Source organism: Odontomachus brunneus, unplaced genomic scaffold, assembly GCF_010583005.1.
Source record: "Odontomachus brunneus isolate Ranch 3 - 2012 unplaced genomic scaffold, Obru_v1 Obru_scaffold_026, whole genome shotgun sequence".
Lineage (NCBI taxonomy): Eukaryota > Metazoa > Arthropoda > Insecta > Hymenoptera > Formicidae > Odontomachus > Odontomachus brunneus.
In genome coordinates, this window is record NW_022639476.1 from 1,117,108 (window position 1) to 1,136,217 (window position 19,110).

General features: G+C 44.5%; 2 protein-coding genes across 5 annotated transcripts in view; one reads left to right on the forward strand and one right to left on the reverse strand.

The window, feature by feature from the left end:
- The window catches only part of LOC116842719, a 294,323-nt gene that overhangs the window by 93,788 nt on the left and 181,425 nt on the right, over positions 1–19,110 (reverse strand). The window lies entirely within an intron of this gene.
- Positions 1–19,110, forward strand: part of LOC116842632 (hemicentin-1-like) — a 287,444-nt gene that overhangs the window by 91,369 nt on the left and 176,965 nt on the right. For all 4 annotated transcript variants that reach the window (XM_032812102.1, XM_032812103.1, XM_032812101.1 and 1 more), the window contains one exon: positions 14,067–14,272. In XM_032812102.1, the coding sequence (XP_032667993.1) occupies positions 14,067–14,272 (206 nt within the window). The remainder of the gene's footprint in view (positions 1–14,066; positions 14,273–19,110) is intronic.

Consider the following 19,110-nt stretch of genomic DNA (forward strand, 5'->3'; position numbering starts at 1 on the left):
TGTTCCGCGAAGCAGAAACTCGCCTCTCGGTAACTCATTAATTTGACGTTGCTTTGTAAAGAGAAGAAGAGAGCGAGAGAGAGAGAGAGAGAGCCAGCTGAAATTTGTGCGGCAGTATGAAATTTCTCGGCCGATGTGGGAGATAGGAGACTCTTTCGCCGACGTATAACGGCAGCCAAATTGTATTGTCTGTCGTTAACGACGAAGAACGTGAACGAAAGAAATGCACGTTCGTGATTGGAAACGCTGAAGAGAAGAAGGATTCAGTTATTTGTAACGGTTTAATTTGTATCGAATACAGTACGAGAAACAAAAGATGTGCAACATTGTATGCGCGGAACGAGAAAGAGGCAGAGAGAGAAAGGGAGAAAGAGAGAGAGACGTTCTCTTATCAATGAACGTCCTCCACAAACTCGCGCGACGTGTCAGTTTAATTACATTTACATATAAATTACGCTATTGTAGTAGTCTTACGAGAGAAGAGCACTTCTAGACGATAATAAACCATCCCTTCCTATTTACGTGACTCGGTGTTACATTCCGCAGCACAAAGACTGCGACTAACGAAAAGCCGTGGCCATTAGGTGCGTATTATTCATGAAACTCGCGGAACCCTTCAACGAACAAAGCTTCGCGATCTACATTCTGATTAATTTACCGAGCTTTCCATTTTTTTCTCCCCCTCCCCGCGCGTCCTCAAAGAAAATGCTTAATATCTCGACTCGTTGCCGATAGATGTGATTCATTTCTGAAGTCAAGTTTGCCACAAACGAGATCTCGCGATCTTCTCCCTAGTCGCGCTAAATCTGCCATGAGCGGAACGTAGCTCGACTGGCTTATTTAGCCTTAGCTACCTCGACTGAGCGTTATCTAGCTAGCTGGCTGGGATAACTCGCTAGCTCGCTAGCTAGCGAGCAAGCGCGCCAATTAAACGAAACGCGAGAACGTGGTAAATACCCTGCGGGATGTGTAATCTCTTTAGATTAGCCGCCAGGTGTTACAGGTTTCAGTTTACGGGATGAATGAAACTCGAGATTTTTTCGAGCGCGAGAACTCGCCGCGATCCGAAAGGCACCGCGATTTTGGCTAACAATAAACGCGTGGTCTTTCCTTTCCCGCCGGATTTGTACGTTCCTCTTTTACTTGCAAGTAACTTGGCCACTCGCTTCGCTTCAGGCACGGAATGTAAATGAGCGCGGTTAATAAGGGGAATTCTAAAAAGCTCTCAGGTTTTATGTTCTGTACTGAGAAAAAAAAGGTAATCAGATATGAGATTATAGTTACACACATATTAAATTCTTTTTTCTCAGTGTACACACAGAAAAACGTACTGCTAAGAAAAGCGATTATTCAGTTTACTTTTCTTCTCTTAGATAATGGCTTTCTTCAACACAGAATATATTCTTAATAATAATCTTAAAGTATACTCATTACAAATCTTAGAGAAACTCGTTATCATGTACTCGAGAAAAGAATTTCTTTTCTTTACAAGAATATTATGAAATTTTATCGAAGAAAAAGTTGGTTCGACTCTGTGTAGTATGCAAGCAGGATTTTTGTCTTAATTTAATACTCTCGATTGAAACGTTGAACTTACTAGAATTCAGAATATATTTTGAATAAATTTGATGATGAACTTATGATAGATTTGCGGAGAAAAGAACTTCTGAGACACACACTCGAGACAAGTGACGTGCATTTGAATGTATTTTTCTGTGTGTGAGAGGAACATTTGGCGAGTCCGCCTTCGCGAATTCTCTCGGGACGATAGAAATGATCGAAAGGGTGGAAGAAACGGACTCGCGAGTCGTTCTGTATTTCGCGGCTTTCGCGCCTCGCATAGTCTACCCGTGTCGCAGCTCCGTTAGCTGCTTATAAGGTAGGACGGTAAAACGCCTCATACATTCTGGTTGCCGTCTTCCACCTTAATACAATAATTCTAGCTCCCATTCGTGCGTTCCCGGACCGACGTCGTAAATAGACCCGCCAATTGTCTAGCGCTGCCGCCCGCAATCTTGCTTGGAATTCGATTCGAACATCCATTCAGCATTCTCCGACGCGATAGAATTATATTCCGCGTTCGTCGAACGTCATTGTCGCGCGTACAATTTCTGCACCTGCCTGTTAACTCAGCCAATCGTGGCGCGCGGAGATTTCTTTGCGTCGCGACGCGTGCTCGTGGTACCTGCTAGTCTCTCCACGATTCGCTATTACACTCCGATCGATCCGTTCAATAGTCACTATATTCATATTCCCTTTGTGCTCGGAATTATATAGCGCGCGAGTAACTTTCGATAAAAACACAGGATGTCCGACAATTCGTTATGCAGCCGCGGTATATAGAACTCATCAAACTGAACAGTCCTTTATCACTTCGCAAACAACCGCGTGAAATTTTGAGTTTTCAATCAGAGAAAAATGATAAAAATGAAACAATCCTCTACCATTTTGCAAATAACCATGTTGATTTGTAGTTATTAATTAAAAAATATCGGTGCTCTGTCGCGGACAATCATGTAGCTTCTTTAATTGATTACTAAAAATTTACGTATAAATCATTTGCAAAGTGGTAGAGGGCTTTTTTGTTCAGTTTGACAAATAATGTACACACAGCGGCAAACGTCACAGTTCATCCATCATATTCGCTAATCCCCTTTGATTAAAAAACTCGAGCAACGATAGCTTTTTCACTACAATTCACTCGTTACATGACTTTGATCGCGTTCATTGCAATGAAACTTCAGTCGTGCATAAAAAGCAAACATGCGCGAAACCCTGCTTGCGAGATACCTCTCCGTGCTTTTCTCATGAATAAGCAGGATCCTACTCCGAAGTCGTCGGACAAAATAATAAATTTACATAAGCGACTATTTCATCCGGAATTAATTTTTGTGGAAAATAACAGACGGTAAATATTGTTTATCGTTACAAAGCGATCCCCATGCGTGCTATGCAGCAGAAACAGTTACGACAGAGATCGTGCGTTTTCCTCCGGAGAAATCAATTCCCGAATTCACTCGACCGGCTTTCGCGCGTCAGGTCGATGCACGACCGTTCGCAGCGGCGCCGACGACGACGCCGCCGACGACGACGCCGCCGACGACGCCGATAACGACGACGACGACGATGCTGCCGCGACCACAGGGTGACTTTCCTCTTCGCCGTTCGTCCGACGACCCGACATGAATTTCAACGACGTCTGCCTGTGAATGCGCACGGACAGACGTGCGAAGGTAGTCGACCGTGACTTTCGGCGAATCCAGCGAATCCCTTAAGCAAGAACAGCGCGACTGAAGGAAGCGCCATTCGCGATAGTCCCGATACAGGGCGATCATCCGTCTTCCGGGATTGCCTCGAACAAGTGCATTGTGAGATTCTCCTTCCGATCATCGGCCCCTTTTCGCCACCGCGGTGACGGTGGCAGCGGCACCCTCCTTTGTCACCACCAATCCTCCTTCTTCTCCTCTGCCTTCCCGGCGTCGCTTCTTCCGTCATCTCATCCTACGCCATCATCCCCTTTTGTTCCGTCGTTCTCTCGTTGCGCCCGCGGATTCTTCCATATCGCGGCGTGTCCGCGCGCTCGCGGAAGGAAATTAAATCGACGCTGATGGTGTTTGCTATTTCGCGGCATTGTGAACGCCCGCGTTCGTAAATACCGCGCGAACGACGGCTTTTGAACGCGTCGCGCAATTGCGTGGGCGTCCCCATGGCGATTGCAGTGCCTCACCGCGACATGCGTGTGGTGTATGTGTGCGCGCGTGCGCGCGACCGCGTAATTTGATCCATTTATTTCGATTGAAGGTAACGGATACTTTTTGATAACATCGGCAAATGATTTTGATAACATCGGATAACCTTGGCCACGAACTTTCCGATTAATTCGGGGGAAGATTCTTCCTCTCGGGGGATGCACCATTTCGCCCCCCGGGGCTGTATTCCGAACACACAACGTACGCTAAATATGCCTTTCTGCTGAAGCAACAAACGTTACACGTGACGTTTATATGAGGAAAACAGAGTGTGGAAACGGGCACGTTTAAAGATTATTGTCCGTGTAATCCCTGCGAAGAGCCGCTGAAAATTAGAAATACTCTAATATTTCTGTTTTTCGTATCAAAACGTACAAACACACATATACACTCTGTACAGTTCAATAACAACATATAGTTATTTAGACGAGTTTTTTTGGAATTTATTTACTTTATTTTATATTATTTCTGACTTTTACGTGATGAGAGAAACTTTGCATACATGCACCATTTTGAATACTCAAAGTACACGTATAAATTGAGGTGATTGAGATACGTGTATAAACTGAGATTGTTGTCAATGTTTTTCTGGTTATTTTTCTCTTCTGAATATTAAATGCTAATAATTAATTATACTATCACATGCTAAGTACTGATAATAATTATACTAATCCTAAATGTCAAAAATTCCAAATACTTATAATACTAAAGATCGCAACTTCATACATTTTCATAATAGCACGGTCTGAAATACTCCCAGGTAACGTGAAATGACATGTTATTAACGTTAGAAACGTAATTAAAACTTCATTTGACGTCGTCATGTTTACCTACACTTCAAAGCGAAATAACTTTTGATCCAGACTTTGAGCCAATGTTAAATTGTTCGCGATCGCCACTAGATGCAATACAAATAATAATAGGTAATACTTTCTTTCGAAATTCTGTTGTTATTTTCGAGGTACACGCTTTACGTTCCAAACATGTTCCCAGAATGAGATCGCCGGCTCGCGCACACCGGGCTCGTCCCCGATTTCCCGGCGACTTTATTAAATGCCCTTTACGAGCGGCAAACATCGATTTGCGCGCGTCGAATACTTATCGATAGGAGTCACGGAATATCCGGCAGCAAGCCGGCAAGCCGACCACGTAGAGAGAAAGAGAGAGAGAGAGGGAGGGGGGGAGAGAGAGAGGGAGAGAGCGCAGGTGGAAAGGACTCCGCCCTTTCGGCGTGGCGCGATCGATCGTTCCCGACTGGCTTTCGAGCGAGCTTTTTCCGCGATCCGGAGGGCTATCGAGGGCTCTCGGCTACTCGCTCGTAGGGACCGCGATTCACGATTTTCCGCTCGAGTATCAGCCGGTCGCTTACTTGTTCGTTCGTTCGTTCGCTCGTTCGTTCCGCGACGCGTACCCGATACGCATTGCGATTTAATACCGCGCGTGTGGAGGTACGCGGGCACGCGTAACACGCGTGGCCCGTGAACGGCGCGTTTGCGGCGTATGTAATCGGATATTATATTCGTCGATCGGGCTGATATCTCTGTCCCATTATGCCGCGGCATGAATCCCATTTGGAAGAATAATGACGGAACGCGGTTTCACGGTGATATTTGAATAGAGGGATAACGGCGGCGATAGGTCGACTACGAGGCGGGGGATCGCCCGGCGAGGATGGCGGAGAAATACGACGAGACTAGGAACGAGAGGAGGGATTGGAGGTGCACCCGGGGCCACTCTCCTCTTTACGGTCGACGACCGTTAGTTCGTTCGCTCGCTCGCTCGTTCATTCGTCCGTCTGTCCGTCCCGAGCGGATCAAAATCAACGGATATAGAGAACACGCCGCGCGCGAAAATGCTCGGCTTCGAACGGAGTCGTTACGATCGGCGTGGAGCTATCATCGAGTTCGCCAAAGCTCGCTTTGAAACTGGACGCGAGCAATCACAGCCGATGTACGTAGTAAGCCCCCGGAGGGTGAGCGGAAACGCTCGAGGGGGAGAGAGGAAGAGCGAAGAGAGAGGCACTCTTTCGCGGCGAATGGATCTTCTTTCAGTCTCGGCGAGCGCAGCGGCCGAACGACAGTGTCGTAGCGTGAAGTTTGTTGTTAAGAGTACGTCCGAATTGAATCGACCAACTCGTAGTTGAGCTGGAGGACGCCTCGGTGTTTATGCATTCGGTATACGCGAACTCTTTATATTTCATAAGAGATCTCGCATTCGAGACTAGTGAAAATTTGCTCAAAACGACAGGAGAAAACCATCCGCCACTCGAAATGTTGCAGTAACGAGTGAGCAAGTCCTTTTTGTGCGAGTGAGTGTCGGCTTTAATCTATTAGAGACAATTTGTTCCAGTGACGACGGAGTAAAGTAACCGGCGAAAAAACTCAGATACAAATAAAAATGTTCACCCGTTGTTTCAGGAAAAATTCGCTTTTTATACGGGGAAATTGTGAATTTCACAGTGAAAATTGCTGTGGAATTTTATAACTGGAAATCGGATCGACATTCTGCAATAATTTATTGTCCTTTCATTTTTCATGTGTACATTAAGAGAAGAGATATTTGAAAACGGTTTATTCGATGGGTATTATTCACGCACGTGTTTACTTCAATCTAAATTATTTTATTTAAATAAAATAAACAGTTGTTTTCGTGAAAAGCAACAGTTTTAGGGAAATATGTATTTTTTCATTTAAAAGAATTTTTTTTAATGTAAAAACATGTATATTAGTTGGGGAGGCCGGATTTAGACGGTATCAGAGATATGTTATTTACGTGCTATTTTTAGTATTTATCTAGAATACACATTGCAAAATGATTGTTTTGGAACATAGACAGGAACATTTTTGCTGAGTTTCATTAAAATCGAAATAATATTACAAGTTAAAACGTGGAAAAAAAACTGATTGGGTATTAGCAGAGTAAATTTTCGAATCTTTTGAAATTTTGTATTAATTTTGTATTCTCTATCTCATGAGTGAATGAAGTTAAGCGACGCGTTACTAGCTAGAATGAAGTTTCTTGCAAGTGTTTAATATATTGTTTCGGATAACAACAGCAATTTTCATTCATAAAATGATTGAACCTGAGTATATGGGCGGACGAGGTAAAGTTGACCCATAACTAAGGGCCGGCAGGAAGACCGCGGAGACCTCGCAACTACTAATCAAGATACATATTTGATATGTGACCTTCTTACTCTGCGCTACTGGGCAAACTGAACTTGGCACCGTAGCAAGATGATCACATTGCAGTATGTTTGTACTTTGGTTATTATAAAACAAGATATACATTAAACTATTAACAGGATCATGGCGGACGTAAACACATAGAAGCAGGTTAGTTCTATTATGTTTGTATAGTCAACAATTAGTTGTCTGAATAACTTTGAAATTTTGAAATATGCGGGACATTTCTCTCCTACAAATAAATACGTTATTAGTGCTCACCGAATAGATATTCCTTATTTTTTAGATATTCTCTTTCTGAATGTGCTATTTGTGAAACTAAAATGTTCAAAAATTTGCCGTTCCCCGCGAAATTCACTATATTAGCAAAATAAATCTCACCACTGACAGTCTCTCTCTATTCCCGCGCTACTAAAAACATAATGAAAAATTGAAAGAATGTACAGAATTAAGAAGAGACTATAATATTCTCTTCGTATACGATGAGTCGCCAAGTCATTGGAATACCGGAGTGACTCGAAGAGACTTGGAGTGTGCGCGCTCTAATGACCGATTACATGGATTTCTCTCGGCGACGACTCTTAACAGCCCGTCTCTGGGTGACGATAAAGCGCGGCCGCGTTATCGTTATCGAGCGACTTAAATAGTCTCTGGCGCGGCCGCTCGGGGACCGCCCGGTACATATTTTATCGCGGATTTATCGAGGGATTTATTTAATGCTTCGTGCTGGGCGATGTAATCTGCATGAGAGAAGCCCCGCGGAGACGGCGGGGCCGCGGTGTGCTCGTCTCTGTGTGCGCTATTAAAAATCATTTTATCATTCGTTGTCCGGTGCGGGAGATTCTCCCGTGGCTAACGTGGAACGTATCGGAATTGTCCCCGGGAAAATTACATTTTTGCCGAGTGAAAATACACAAGCTTCAACAGCTGAACAGCTTCTTCTCTCGCAACTTCTCTCTCCGCGGCGGTGGCGGAAGCGCCTGCCGGATTTTACTTCGACAACATCGCCCGGCATGTCGTTTCGCGGTGCGTTAAGCCCGCTGTGCTCTTATTTATCCGCCGGCAAACAGAATAGCGAGCGACGGCGTCGAGCTATTGCACCGCGCAAATCACGGGCGAAATGATTTTCTCAGTCATTCTCGGCGAACGATTTACACAGCGGAAGGTCGTCCGTGAGATCAGAGACTGGAGAGAAGATGGGAAGGCAGAAGGAGAGAGAGAGAGTATCTTGACGCTGAAAATTAAAGGAGTCTCGACGCTAAGCGAGCACGAACACGACAGAATCTTCTTTTAACTCGAAGCGCCGCTTTTCACTTCGGCAGAATTTAACGCAAGGCTCGTTTACGGGGGCTATTTTAATTCGCAAAAGTTGCGACGCCGTGCAAAGAAGTTGGCGATCCAATTAAGTTTCCGCCAAAGAAACATCATCTTCAAATTTAACGACGGATTAGGAGTTTTACTGCCGCGGGAGTTACCTCGCGGCAAGAGTTCTCGAATAATGGCGTTTAGCCCGGCATATTTCCTCGCGCTCGTGTATAATCATGTATTTATCATTGTTCACGTTACGTTCAAAGAAAAATATATGCTGGAAGGAACTGTACTCTCTTGAAATCTACGATTTCAATTGAAAAATTGTTCCACAACTGATTCAACAGCTGATTTCGAGAGACGGAGTAATGAACATGACGCATGACAAGCGCTCATTACTCCGTCTCTCGAAATCAGCTGTTGAATCAGTTGTGGAACAATTTGATTCACTTCAAGAGAGTGCAGTTCCTACCAGCATATATTTTTCTCTTATCGTGTATTTTTCTCCGGGTGCGGAAAAATTGGTCAAAGGCCAATTACGGAGATTACAAACGAACTGCTTGTCGTTCCACGAAATTCCCGTCAATAAAACACGGAAATCGAGCAGAGGGCGAGAGGCAAATGTTCTCTCCGTGCGTGCTCGTCTCTCCCCTAGAAAAGACATTGCCACTATTGGCTGGCCGTTCGCCGCGACGGAAATTCGCGCCGCCCAGGCACACGTATAGCCCTTCGATGAAAAATTATTTTATTACCGTGGTCGCGCCGACGGAACAGAGTTAGCCGCTGCAAATTATATTCCGTTGTCGAGTGAAAGGGGGCGGACGAGATTGGGCTCGGCTGGAAGGGCCAGGAGGCGCCGTAGTGGAAGAGGGTCAACGAGGGCGGTGGGTTAACGGAAAGGACGGACGGACCGGCCCGGGGAGAAAAAGGGAGAAGAACGCAGGCGACGCCGTCTGCAATTACAATGCCTTAATTTTATGCGCGAAGTTAAGCTCCTTTTAAGAGTCCCGAGAGTGGTTAAGTCCCCCTTACGACTCCCTTCCCCCGTCCTCTGCACCTTGTCACCCCTTCGTGCTCTGCCGGTTGCTCTCCGCGGAACATTCGTTTCGCCAACGGCGCTGTATTCACAAGGAAAGCTGGGGCGTGGCTTCTGCATGGGTCCCGGCAATTATTTTAATTTGTTTAGAGGCCGCCTTTTTCATTCCACTTTCCGTCCGTCTTTCCATCCTGACGCGGCTGTCCGTTACGCGCTCGAGTTCCGTCGTTTCCGTCGACCACCCTTCCGCCGGGCCGTCCTTCATTCGCGGATTGAAGTCTCGCTATCTAATCTCGCCGGACGATCGCGACGAGAACTAGGCTAGCGCATTAGCGGTATTAAAGCGCGAGATGGACGCTATTAATTATAAAATGCATACTGACAGAACGGAAGCGAGGTGCGAATAATGGTGCTACCTCGTCGAAGCGATGCTGCGGGTTCGAAGGTAACGAGGCGTCAGCTGAACATTTCATCATCTCGGCAATTTCAGGCGTCTCGCAATTGGCCGTCAAAGTTTCGAACCGAGCTCGATGAACGCATAGTACGCAACGTAATGTGAATAACGAAATTGCTCGTTGCAAATATTGGAATAATGGCGCGACCATTTTGTGTTGTGAATATTAAAATGAAAGTCAAACATGTAGTGTTACAGGCGAATGAGTTTTCGGAGCGAGACTGACATCTACGTGTATGTTTCGGAAAATAATCGATCTCTTGCGCGCACGATTCTCGTGGAGTAAAATAACATAAAAACATCTCTCCATATATACGACTGCGCGAATGAAAGCTCTATCAGAACGCAATGGATGTCCCCGCGTCAGAACGGAATTAATAATGCAATTTCGACGATCTGGACGTGGAACATGTCGTGGAAAAATTCTCGCAGTCAAAGTGCATGACGGGGTTTATACGATCGTGACATGTTTTATCGCTCGCCAGTTGCTGTTTTTGACGGCGATAATGGATAGCCGGCAGTGTTAATTAAAATTCCCCTGGGGGGATTATCATTCCGAAAAATTCCACATGACGTCCCGGAAAGCGCGACAAAATTCTGACTATTATTATTATCATTAGTTTTGTATCGCGCTGCGTTAAATAATCATCCGAAATGTTCCCGACAATTTAATTTATGTCATCCACGCCGGGAGAGAGACGCACACACACGTGTGTATACGTATCTCACTTTCCTCGTGTAATTCACGTGCAATTTGCGTACAGCAATTTGCGCAGTTTACGCGGGTTTTTTTCTCTTCCTAACTTCTCATTTCGCGCGATGATAAATCTGTCATTACAATGAATTACATTTCCACGAAATATTACGTTTCACTTTGCGCTCCGTTATTTCCATGAACGCACGGCTAAATGCGCCGTCCGCGATTTCATCACTAAACTTGACGCACACACGTGCACTCGTGCACTGAGTAAAAAAAAAATACCTAAGGACCAATGAGTACTCATTCGATAGGTATTATATAATAACATATTATATGAATATAAAATATTTTTCAAATAAGGTAACGCATTTTCTCCAAACCTTAAGGAAACCTCAGCTCTCTTCATGAAAGTAATTGTTTCTATTTAAATTAAATTCTATTTGAACAGAAGAATTTTACAAATCTCTCTTATTCGATTTGAATGAAAGAATTTAGATTCAAATGAATACGCTATTACATTAGTACTTACACTGGAAACAAATTTACTATATCTTATATGTTTGTTTCTCTCAGTGTAGATACGTGGACGCGCGTTCGATTGCCTCGTGTTTTCCATCAGTTTGAGAAGAATCACGATACCGAAATCGCGCGCGATCGACGTAAGAAATGAGACGTCATATTTAGAGCGGAATGATTCAATACAGCAGTGCGCGGTGACGCACTTTTCAACATCGTTCCGACGACGACGACGGTGCTCGCCTTCACGCTTAATTATCCGCGCGACATAACACGACAGTGCCTCTCGCCGAATAAAATCCCCGGCAAAGGATTTACTCGCTCCGCGGCCCGGGAGCAGTCGTCCGTCGCAATTAGACCTTTTTACCCCCGACGTGTGTTCGCGGACTCTTTAATTTCACGTAGACCGCGTAAATCACAGCTGCCGGGCCGCGTTGCGCTTGCAAGAAGCAAGAAGCAACGCTCCCCTCCGCAGCTTGACGCGTTAAATTTGTGGCTAGGTCCGCGACTCGTCGCGCTCATTAAGAACCGATCCAATTTATCTCGGCGGCCGGCGGGAACGAGGGTCGCGCCGGCTGAAGGGAGGAACACGCCGAAACTTGGGCCGCGCGCGATTGACGGGCGCGAGTTGTCGTCGTCGTCTTATCGTGCCAACTTTGCCGTGACTCCGTCGCTCGATTAGACTTACGAAGTCGTTTGAGCGCGAGTCCGCGGCAGCCCGCCGATAATTGACGGCGAAGACGGCGAGATGCACCTGCGTCCCGCCAGTTGATCTTTCAGTAATGGAAATAGAGAGCATTTCTAGCGAAGAGTAAGGGTGAATAGACGTGCACCCTCTGCGCGCTCTTTCAGTGTCCGCTCCTTTTAGAGTAGAAATTTTAAACGGGGATTAAGAGAAGAGTCTACACCAGTTTCTCCTTGCTTGTGTATCAAGATCCTGTAAAGACCGGGTCTTACACAGAGATTCAACGCTTCTACAAATTAGCGCCTAAATTTGTAAATCTAACTAAACCCTATCTTGATATGTCTACTTCATGATCATAATTGAAATGATCATGAATGGCAGCCCTATTTTTTATGAAAGTAGTTGCTTGTTTTATTTAAGTAGAAAAATTTAAGCAAATGTGTTGCCCATCGAATAAATATTTTTTATTTTATGGATATTCTTCCTTAGTATATAAAAATATATGCTATTAATAAAACAAGCGTTTGGGGTATCCACTTGAGCATCAATCTACGACCTGTTCACGAAATTCCATTCGGAATTTGTACATCTTAACCATATCCGAGCCCTACGAAGGCATGTCTATCGTGGGACATCTGTGGCTAAGGCAACTACATACTCATGACCCCCTCAGTTAATTTCTGCCTGGGAAGTGTATAAATCAGATTATCGTCATCGTGTCTGCAGACTGGGATAAGTGGGATAAGTGGGCAGGTTGCAGCGCGAACATATGAACCAACTGGTGATATAGTCGGTCGCGAGTGAGGCTTTTCTTCTTTTAGCGAGACCTTATACCTCCTCCGGAAAGCTCCGACCTGGGAAGTAAGAGGTTATCTGACTCTCTCGGTCGAGTGCACTTCTCGGTCTGTATTGGGTCTCGAGCTCCCGGGGCCCCACCTCTCTTTCTCTTTCTCTTGGACTCCTCGACTATGACGAATTGCGAAAGTTCAGTGAAAAATTGGCCGAAGCCAGATAAGAGCGCCGCGGGGTGTATTGTGCGTCGTACTTTGGTGGTCGGCCATTCGTTCCTCCGCTTACTTTCATCCCCGGCCGACTTAACCCGCATTATTTAGCCCGACCGCCCCCTGCCTCCTCCCCCGTCTCACTCTGTTCCCCGTACCCCTTGCGCTTCTACAGTCGGCCGCGCGCGACGGAAGATTTTCAAATAGCTCCGTCCCGCGGAAAGTTTTCTTCGGGCTGACAAATGCGAATATCGTGCGCCGGACGGCATCCCGAGCTATGCCGAGACTCTTCGCCGTCGCGTCGCTATTTGTGACGCGCGAAACTGCGGTATTTAACTCGGCGGCGTGCGGTGGGTTATATTTCTCGCGGTAATCCCGTGATTTGTATGCACGGCCCGAGGACACTCCGCGAAGCTCGGCGTCTGTGCCGGTCGGACCGAGTATATCAGTCGCAAACAGACTTCCCTCTGATTGCGAACGAGTAACGGAGCACGATAAAGAGAGTGCCGCGATAAGAACTTATTTCGGAGTCTTTCGGGGCTGACGGCGATATCAGATCGCCGGCGGGAATCCCGCTGTTCCGCGTAACTCTTCGTTCTATTAGCGAAAGAGCTTCGCGTCCCTCGCGTTTCATCGCCGTTGCTTTCATCGTGTAACATATAAATGTCACAATAAACGAGTATTATTTATAAAGCCAAATTTGCTTAATTTTTATAATAATGCAGAATATTTAATGATCTAATTACATAATTAATTAAAAATAATTCATCGAAAGTCGAAGTATAAAAATTTATTATTTTTACACATAAAAAATATAGAAAATTTTTGAATTATTTAAAAAATAATAATAACATTTTAAGAGCAAGCTAACATGTGGATAAGCCAAAATGAAAATTTTTTTATGAACAGAGATGGAATTTTTTTGTCGAGGAATAAATCGATATTCTGTAATAATTCACTATCCTTTCGTATCATATGTCCCATTTATATCAGAAACTATTTTAAATGTGCCATTTAAAAATTTGCCATGGTTGTAAATATTAAATTTGCTATTTTTGTAGCAAATTTTATTTTTATCTCCCATTTTATTTTTATAATTATTAATTTGCTATTTACTATTTATAATTTACTGTTTTTCTAGATACTATTTTCCTAGAACATTTGCTATATTACTATGTCCAAGACAGACCTTATTGACAGTCTACTCTTGATAACATAGTAGAATTAAATGAATTTATATGGAAGAAACTATAATTCTTTTTGTAGAAATATTTTAGATTAACAATGGTAAATTCCCATATGTATTCGGATGTAGGAACATGTCCGACAATCGGCGCTTTTATTCTCTAGCTTTCAGCAGCGTGATAGTTCAAGTAGGAATCGAGATCTTCCCTCCTCTTTGAAATAAACGATTTTCGTGATTGTGTTGCAGTTACGACGCGAGGAGTCGGCAGTTCGGCAAGGCAAAATTGTGGAGCGCTCCGAATTTTTGGGGCCACCGGGCGACCTTTCGGCCTAACCCGCCTGCGCAGTTGACAGTTTCGGATCTTCGAGAGAGTGACGAGGGGGTTTACAGGTGCAGGGTCGACTTTCGGAACTCGCCGACGAGAAACTTCAAAGTTAACCTCACCGTTATCGGTGAGTAAACGTCGCCTTTAATCGTCGCTATCAGCTGCGCCCGAGCGACGACATATATCACGTCACACGTATAAACGTCGCTACACCGAAAGCGGCATATTCCATTTATCGCCGTGTCAAGCGGTACACGCGTATTTTTCATGCCATTCGCGCGCCAATCGATATCGACGCTGTTCAACGCCCGAGAATCGTTCCTGTCCGCTGGCTCCTCTCGCGTTTTCCTCGCGCCGCAAAGCTCTGCTCTGGCTCAAAGCTATCGCTCACCTGCCTTTGGCTCGCAATCAAATCGAAAATATATCCGAAGTGCGTTGAGTCGCAGTTTACAACTCCGTTCGCAAAACAATTCGTTCATAATCACTGCTATGGATTATGGAACGGGCGGAAAGAGCCGAGGAAAAGGGGCAAGTTCCTCGGCGGGGTGTGATAGCGCTCCGTAACGTCTCGGAGGAAATCGGCTGTTTTCGTTTCCGCGGCGAAACTTAGACTTTTCGTGCACGGAACTAACTCAAGGCTCGTTAAACTCTGACGAAATTGCGCCCGAACTATCCTCTTTCTGCGCGAGCCACGATTATTTCCCCTCACGCACTCCCGCCCTGTGCTCTGTCCTCAGCTCCGCGAAGCTTCGCGTTTGCTCTATGAATATTTATCGAAGGATTTCGTCGATCTATCGGCTTGACTACGATGACAATTAGCGTTCTAATCGCGACATTAATCGTATTCGATAAGTTACAGCGCGAGTTGCTCCTAGAATTAAAAATGTTCTTTCAATATATCATATTATGTTATATATTGTATATTCTATCAACACAGTGTGTTAATACAATAGATGTACAATTGTATTGTATTGCATAGAACGCACACATCGCGTAAACGATGTGAATATTATCGTATGCATCTCAGACCTGTATTAATAGTCCTTACTTGGAACTTGTCTCATGTAATATACTCAGACTTCAATTTATAGTCAGATATGAGCTTTTCAGCTGAGTCAGCGATTATAAATATAAATATTACATATATTATAATTCAAGTGAAAAACTTGGATATATAACTCTGAATAAACATCTGATTTAAGAGAGGGGAGAGAGAGAGAAAGAGAGAAATGGATTTCAACCGGTAACTATTAATACCGAGCTCAGTATTAATAGTTTTACTAATTTAAAAGCCATATTAATAGTCATTAGTTGAACCGCCTCAAATGCGAGATACTGAGATATAAATTCAGAATTAGATAAGAGCTTTCCATTTGAATTTCGATTTCAAATATAAATGTCACATAAACTATAAATCAACTAGAAAACTTGGATTTCTAACTCTGATTCAGGATCTGAATATATTATATGAAACAAGTTTCAGATAACGACCATTAACACGGACCTAAAACTCATTAATAGTCATTATTTGAGATTTATTGCAAGTGACGTGTTCAGATTTGAACTTAAAGTTAAGTGTGAGCTATTTGTTGAATCGCGGTTACAAATGTAATGCCACGTGCTCAATTATATGATTCAAATAAAAGACCCGAAAACCAAACTCTAAATTTAAACCTGAATATGTCACGTGGGACAAGTTTCAAATAATGACTATCGAAACGAGCCTCAATCACGACATAACCGCCGGATAAACCTCCGGGAAAAGGATAATGCAGGTAAAGCAATATAAATCTCAAAATCTCGACTCCGCCGTGTTCGTTTTTCAAGCGGAAAACTCAGGCTTTTCGCGCGCGAGCAGCTGGCTAGCATGGGCTCGTTAAACTTTCACAAAATTGCGCTCGAACGAGGAAACCCGACGGAACCAGCCGCCGATACTCCGGCGATCGTCGTTGCGATTGGCGAGCCGGTCCCAAGAATGGTCGTTAATCCGGGACCGAGCGCGACCACTCGTACAATCAGTGGACCATTGAAAGCGATCCTCTGTAAACGATTGCGCTGAGAGCCCCGTCGATTGGCCGGCTTGTCCGTACTTTGATTCGCTCTTCCGTCGACGTGGCCGTTAAATCGCAGAGCCGAATCTCCCCCGATAACAAAGCTCTCCGGGATTATTTGCAAAGTCGTTGATAATTGCAGCTGAAACTTCCCCTCGTTCGCTGCCGGCACACGATAATGATCGCGGACTGATCGGTTAATCTGTCGCGGCTTTGCACACATCGCCGACTTTTTATCCGAGCGGAAGTCATAACGAGAGAATATATAGAAAGTCAAAATAGGAAATTAGCGCGGTCATCGCGTTTCAGGACAACGCACTCGACATTCATTCGGGAGAAGAGATGACTTTCGCGCGCTCAAAGCTCGAAGATTAATAACGCCTTGCAATGATTGAAGGAATTAATCGAAATGTTTCGCTCAATCGACCTGTTATTTCTGAATAAATTCCACATTGAAATGGGGCCGGATTGAATCTGTGCGCGAATGAATCTCCATTCAGATAAATCAGCGCGCGGATATGAATAGTATCTTTTATTCGCGCAATATTTTGCGCGAATGAAACTTATATTTGCGTTGTAATGGCCTATTTTGTATCGCATAATGATTGGGATCTGTTATAAAATGGAAATGCAAACCTGCCATTAACAAAATGTCGAAAATATGAATATTTTTAACTGCGAACTGCACGATATATGTACAATTATTGTCGCGATGGAGGAGTTCGCGTGTGTACTACACGGCAAAGGCATAAAATGTGTGAGCGAACATAATTATCTCGTGGACAAATGCTTTTCATTTGGAAATATCGTTGGCGATTAGCGCGCATTGTGTTAGAATTATTTTGCATTTTCCTTGTAACGAAGAGGGGAAAAAAAGGATATAGATTTCAAGCCGCGATAAGCTTTTACGGACAATTGTAATAACAGCGCCGTCCTGTTGTTTCGTCTCGTGTAAATAATCGCTATCGCGCTTATAACGCGAGCAACTTGACGGCGCGAAATGGGGGAATCACAATGTAGTAATTAATACTCAGAGTGCGCCAAATCGATACGATACGCGCGTCAACTCGTATAGAAAGTTCAATTTCCCACTTTGTAGGAAGTTGCGCGGAGCAGTGTTTCGCGTTTCCACAATGGCGAATAACATTACGTCGATCCGTTGTAAAGGCGAAACTAAACGTAATTAGCGCACGCGAGCGTTTACACATAAATGCAGTATCGAAAATACTTAAATAACAGCTTGTCTCGAATAAAAGGGGTGTATTAGTATTCACACAGCGCGCGCGTAAGCCGTCGGTTAAATTGGACGCGCGGTAAATACGCTCTAACTTTGCAACGTCGATCGCAGCGAAGCCTTTCGTTCCGTCGACGACCTCGCGTGTATCTTGAAGTGTCGTTCGCGCGTCGGCAAATACCGTATTACGTAATCGAAACCGAGCGTAGTGCCGGGGAGAGAAACGATCGGCGACAAGTCCGACTAGAAATTTATCCTACGGTTCTCTGATGAGATTGATCGGGTAATTGTTTCACACCACAATCAGAGATATCTGGTTCGTGCACCGAGAAAATTTTATAGTAAAAATTACTACAAACTTTTCAACCTAGGAATATTCCGCAGTAATTGATTGTTCTTTCATTTTGCGATACTCCCAACCCAATTTGACCATCGATCTATTAAAGCGGCTTAAAATGCGAACCTTTGATTTCGCGTTCCGTCGAGGATGAGAAGAGATCCTTTCAAGTTCGCGTGGCTATTGTGAACGAGTTTGAGAAAAGTCCACTGCGCAGCAAAATAATCGCGCAGAGTACGTTCAGCGATACGATGTGCGAGTAAATGTCTCCACGTTTGAAGAGAATTTTGTAGTGAAAATCGCTATAGAATTTTATAATTAGAATAATATAGATCGACATTTTTTATAATAATCCTTAACAAAACATAGACCTTACTGACAGCCTATATCTCGGTATTATTAGAAGCATAGTACAATTGACAAGGATTTATATGAAAAAAATAAACTATAATATTCTTTCTATGCAACTGGGTGCGATTTTTGGAAAAAGTCCACGCGTTCTTCGCGAGAGGAGACAAATCGAGAAGATATCATGAAACTATTCGCAAAGTTTCCGATCGGAATCATTCTCAATTATTTCCTAGGTCTTTGTTGAATTTTTCAGGGAAAATTGAATAATTCTGCAACCTTTTTCGAATAGTTTCATAACACTTATCCTGAATCCCTCTGACGCGATGGACTTTCCTTCAGTTCACTCTATCTCACTTGTCAGCCGTTTCTCCCATATATCTGCGGTCATTGCGGACGCATCCAAGATTCGTGAAACTTGGATTGCCAATCGAAGGAAATTAATCGGTCGGAGCTGTAGAGTAGCATTGCGACGGACTAGCCCGGTTCGTCGAATAAACACGCGCTAAATAGCGCAGAGGTCGCGAAAGCATTCGGGCTAACTGGATCGCCAATCGTTGCTGTTTTCTTTTAATCAAAACTCGACGGAGCGTCGCGTAGATCGTCGCGCGTCGCTAACTTAAACAACCTGACCTCGCATTAATGCCCGGATAGGTTAGGTAGCCGGGTTCTCTTCTCCGGGCACAGCGCAGGAACAGGACCGAGGCCGCCGACTGGCAGGGAAGGCGCGGCGGGGAAGAACGTAATCGAATAGGGGTAACATCTCGCAGGCGAAAGGCCATCGACGTCGAAACGCCGCGGCGGCGCTTCGTTTTACGCCTCGACGCACGCGAGCGCCGCACCGGTCGGGTTAATTCCGAGCCACCACACGGTGCTTCGAAATAGGGGCGAGCGACGGACATTGCAAGGCTATATGGAAGGATAGATAGATAGATAGAGAAAGAGAGAGAGAGAGAGAGAGAGAGAGAGAGAGAGAGAGAGAGAGAGAGAGAGAG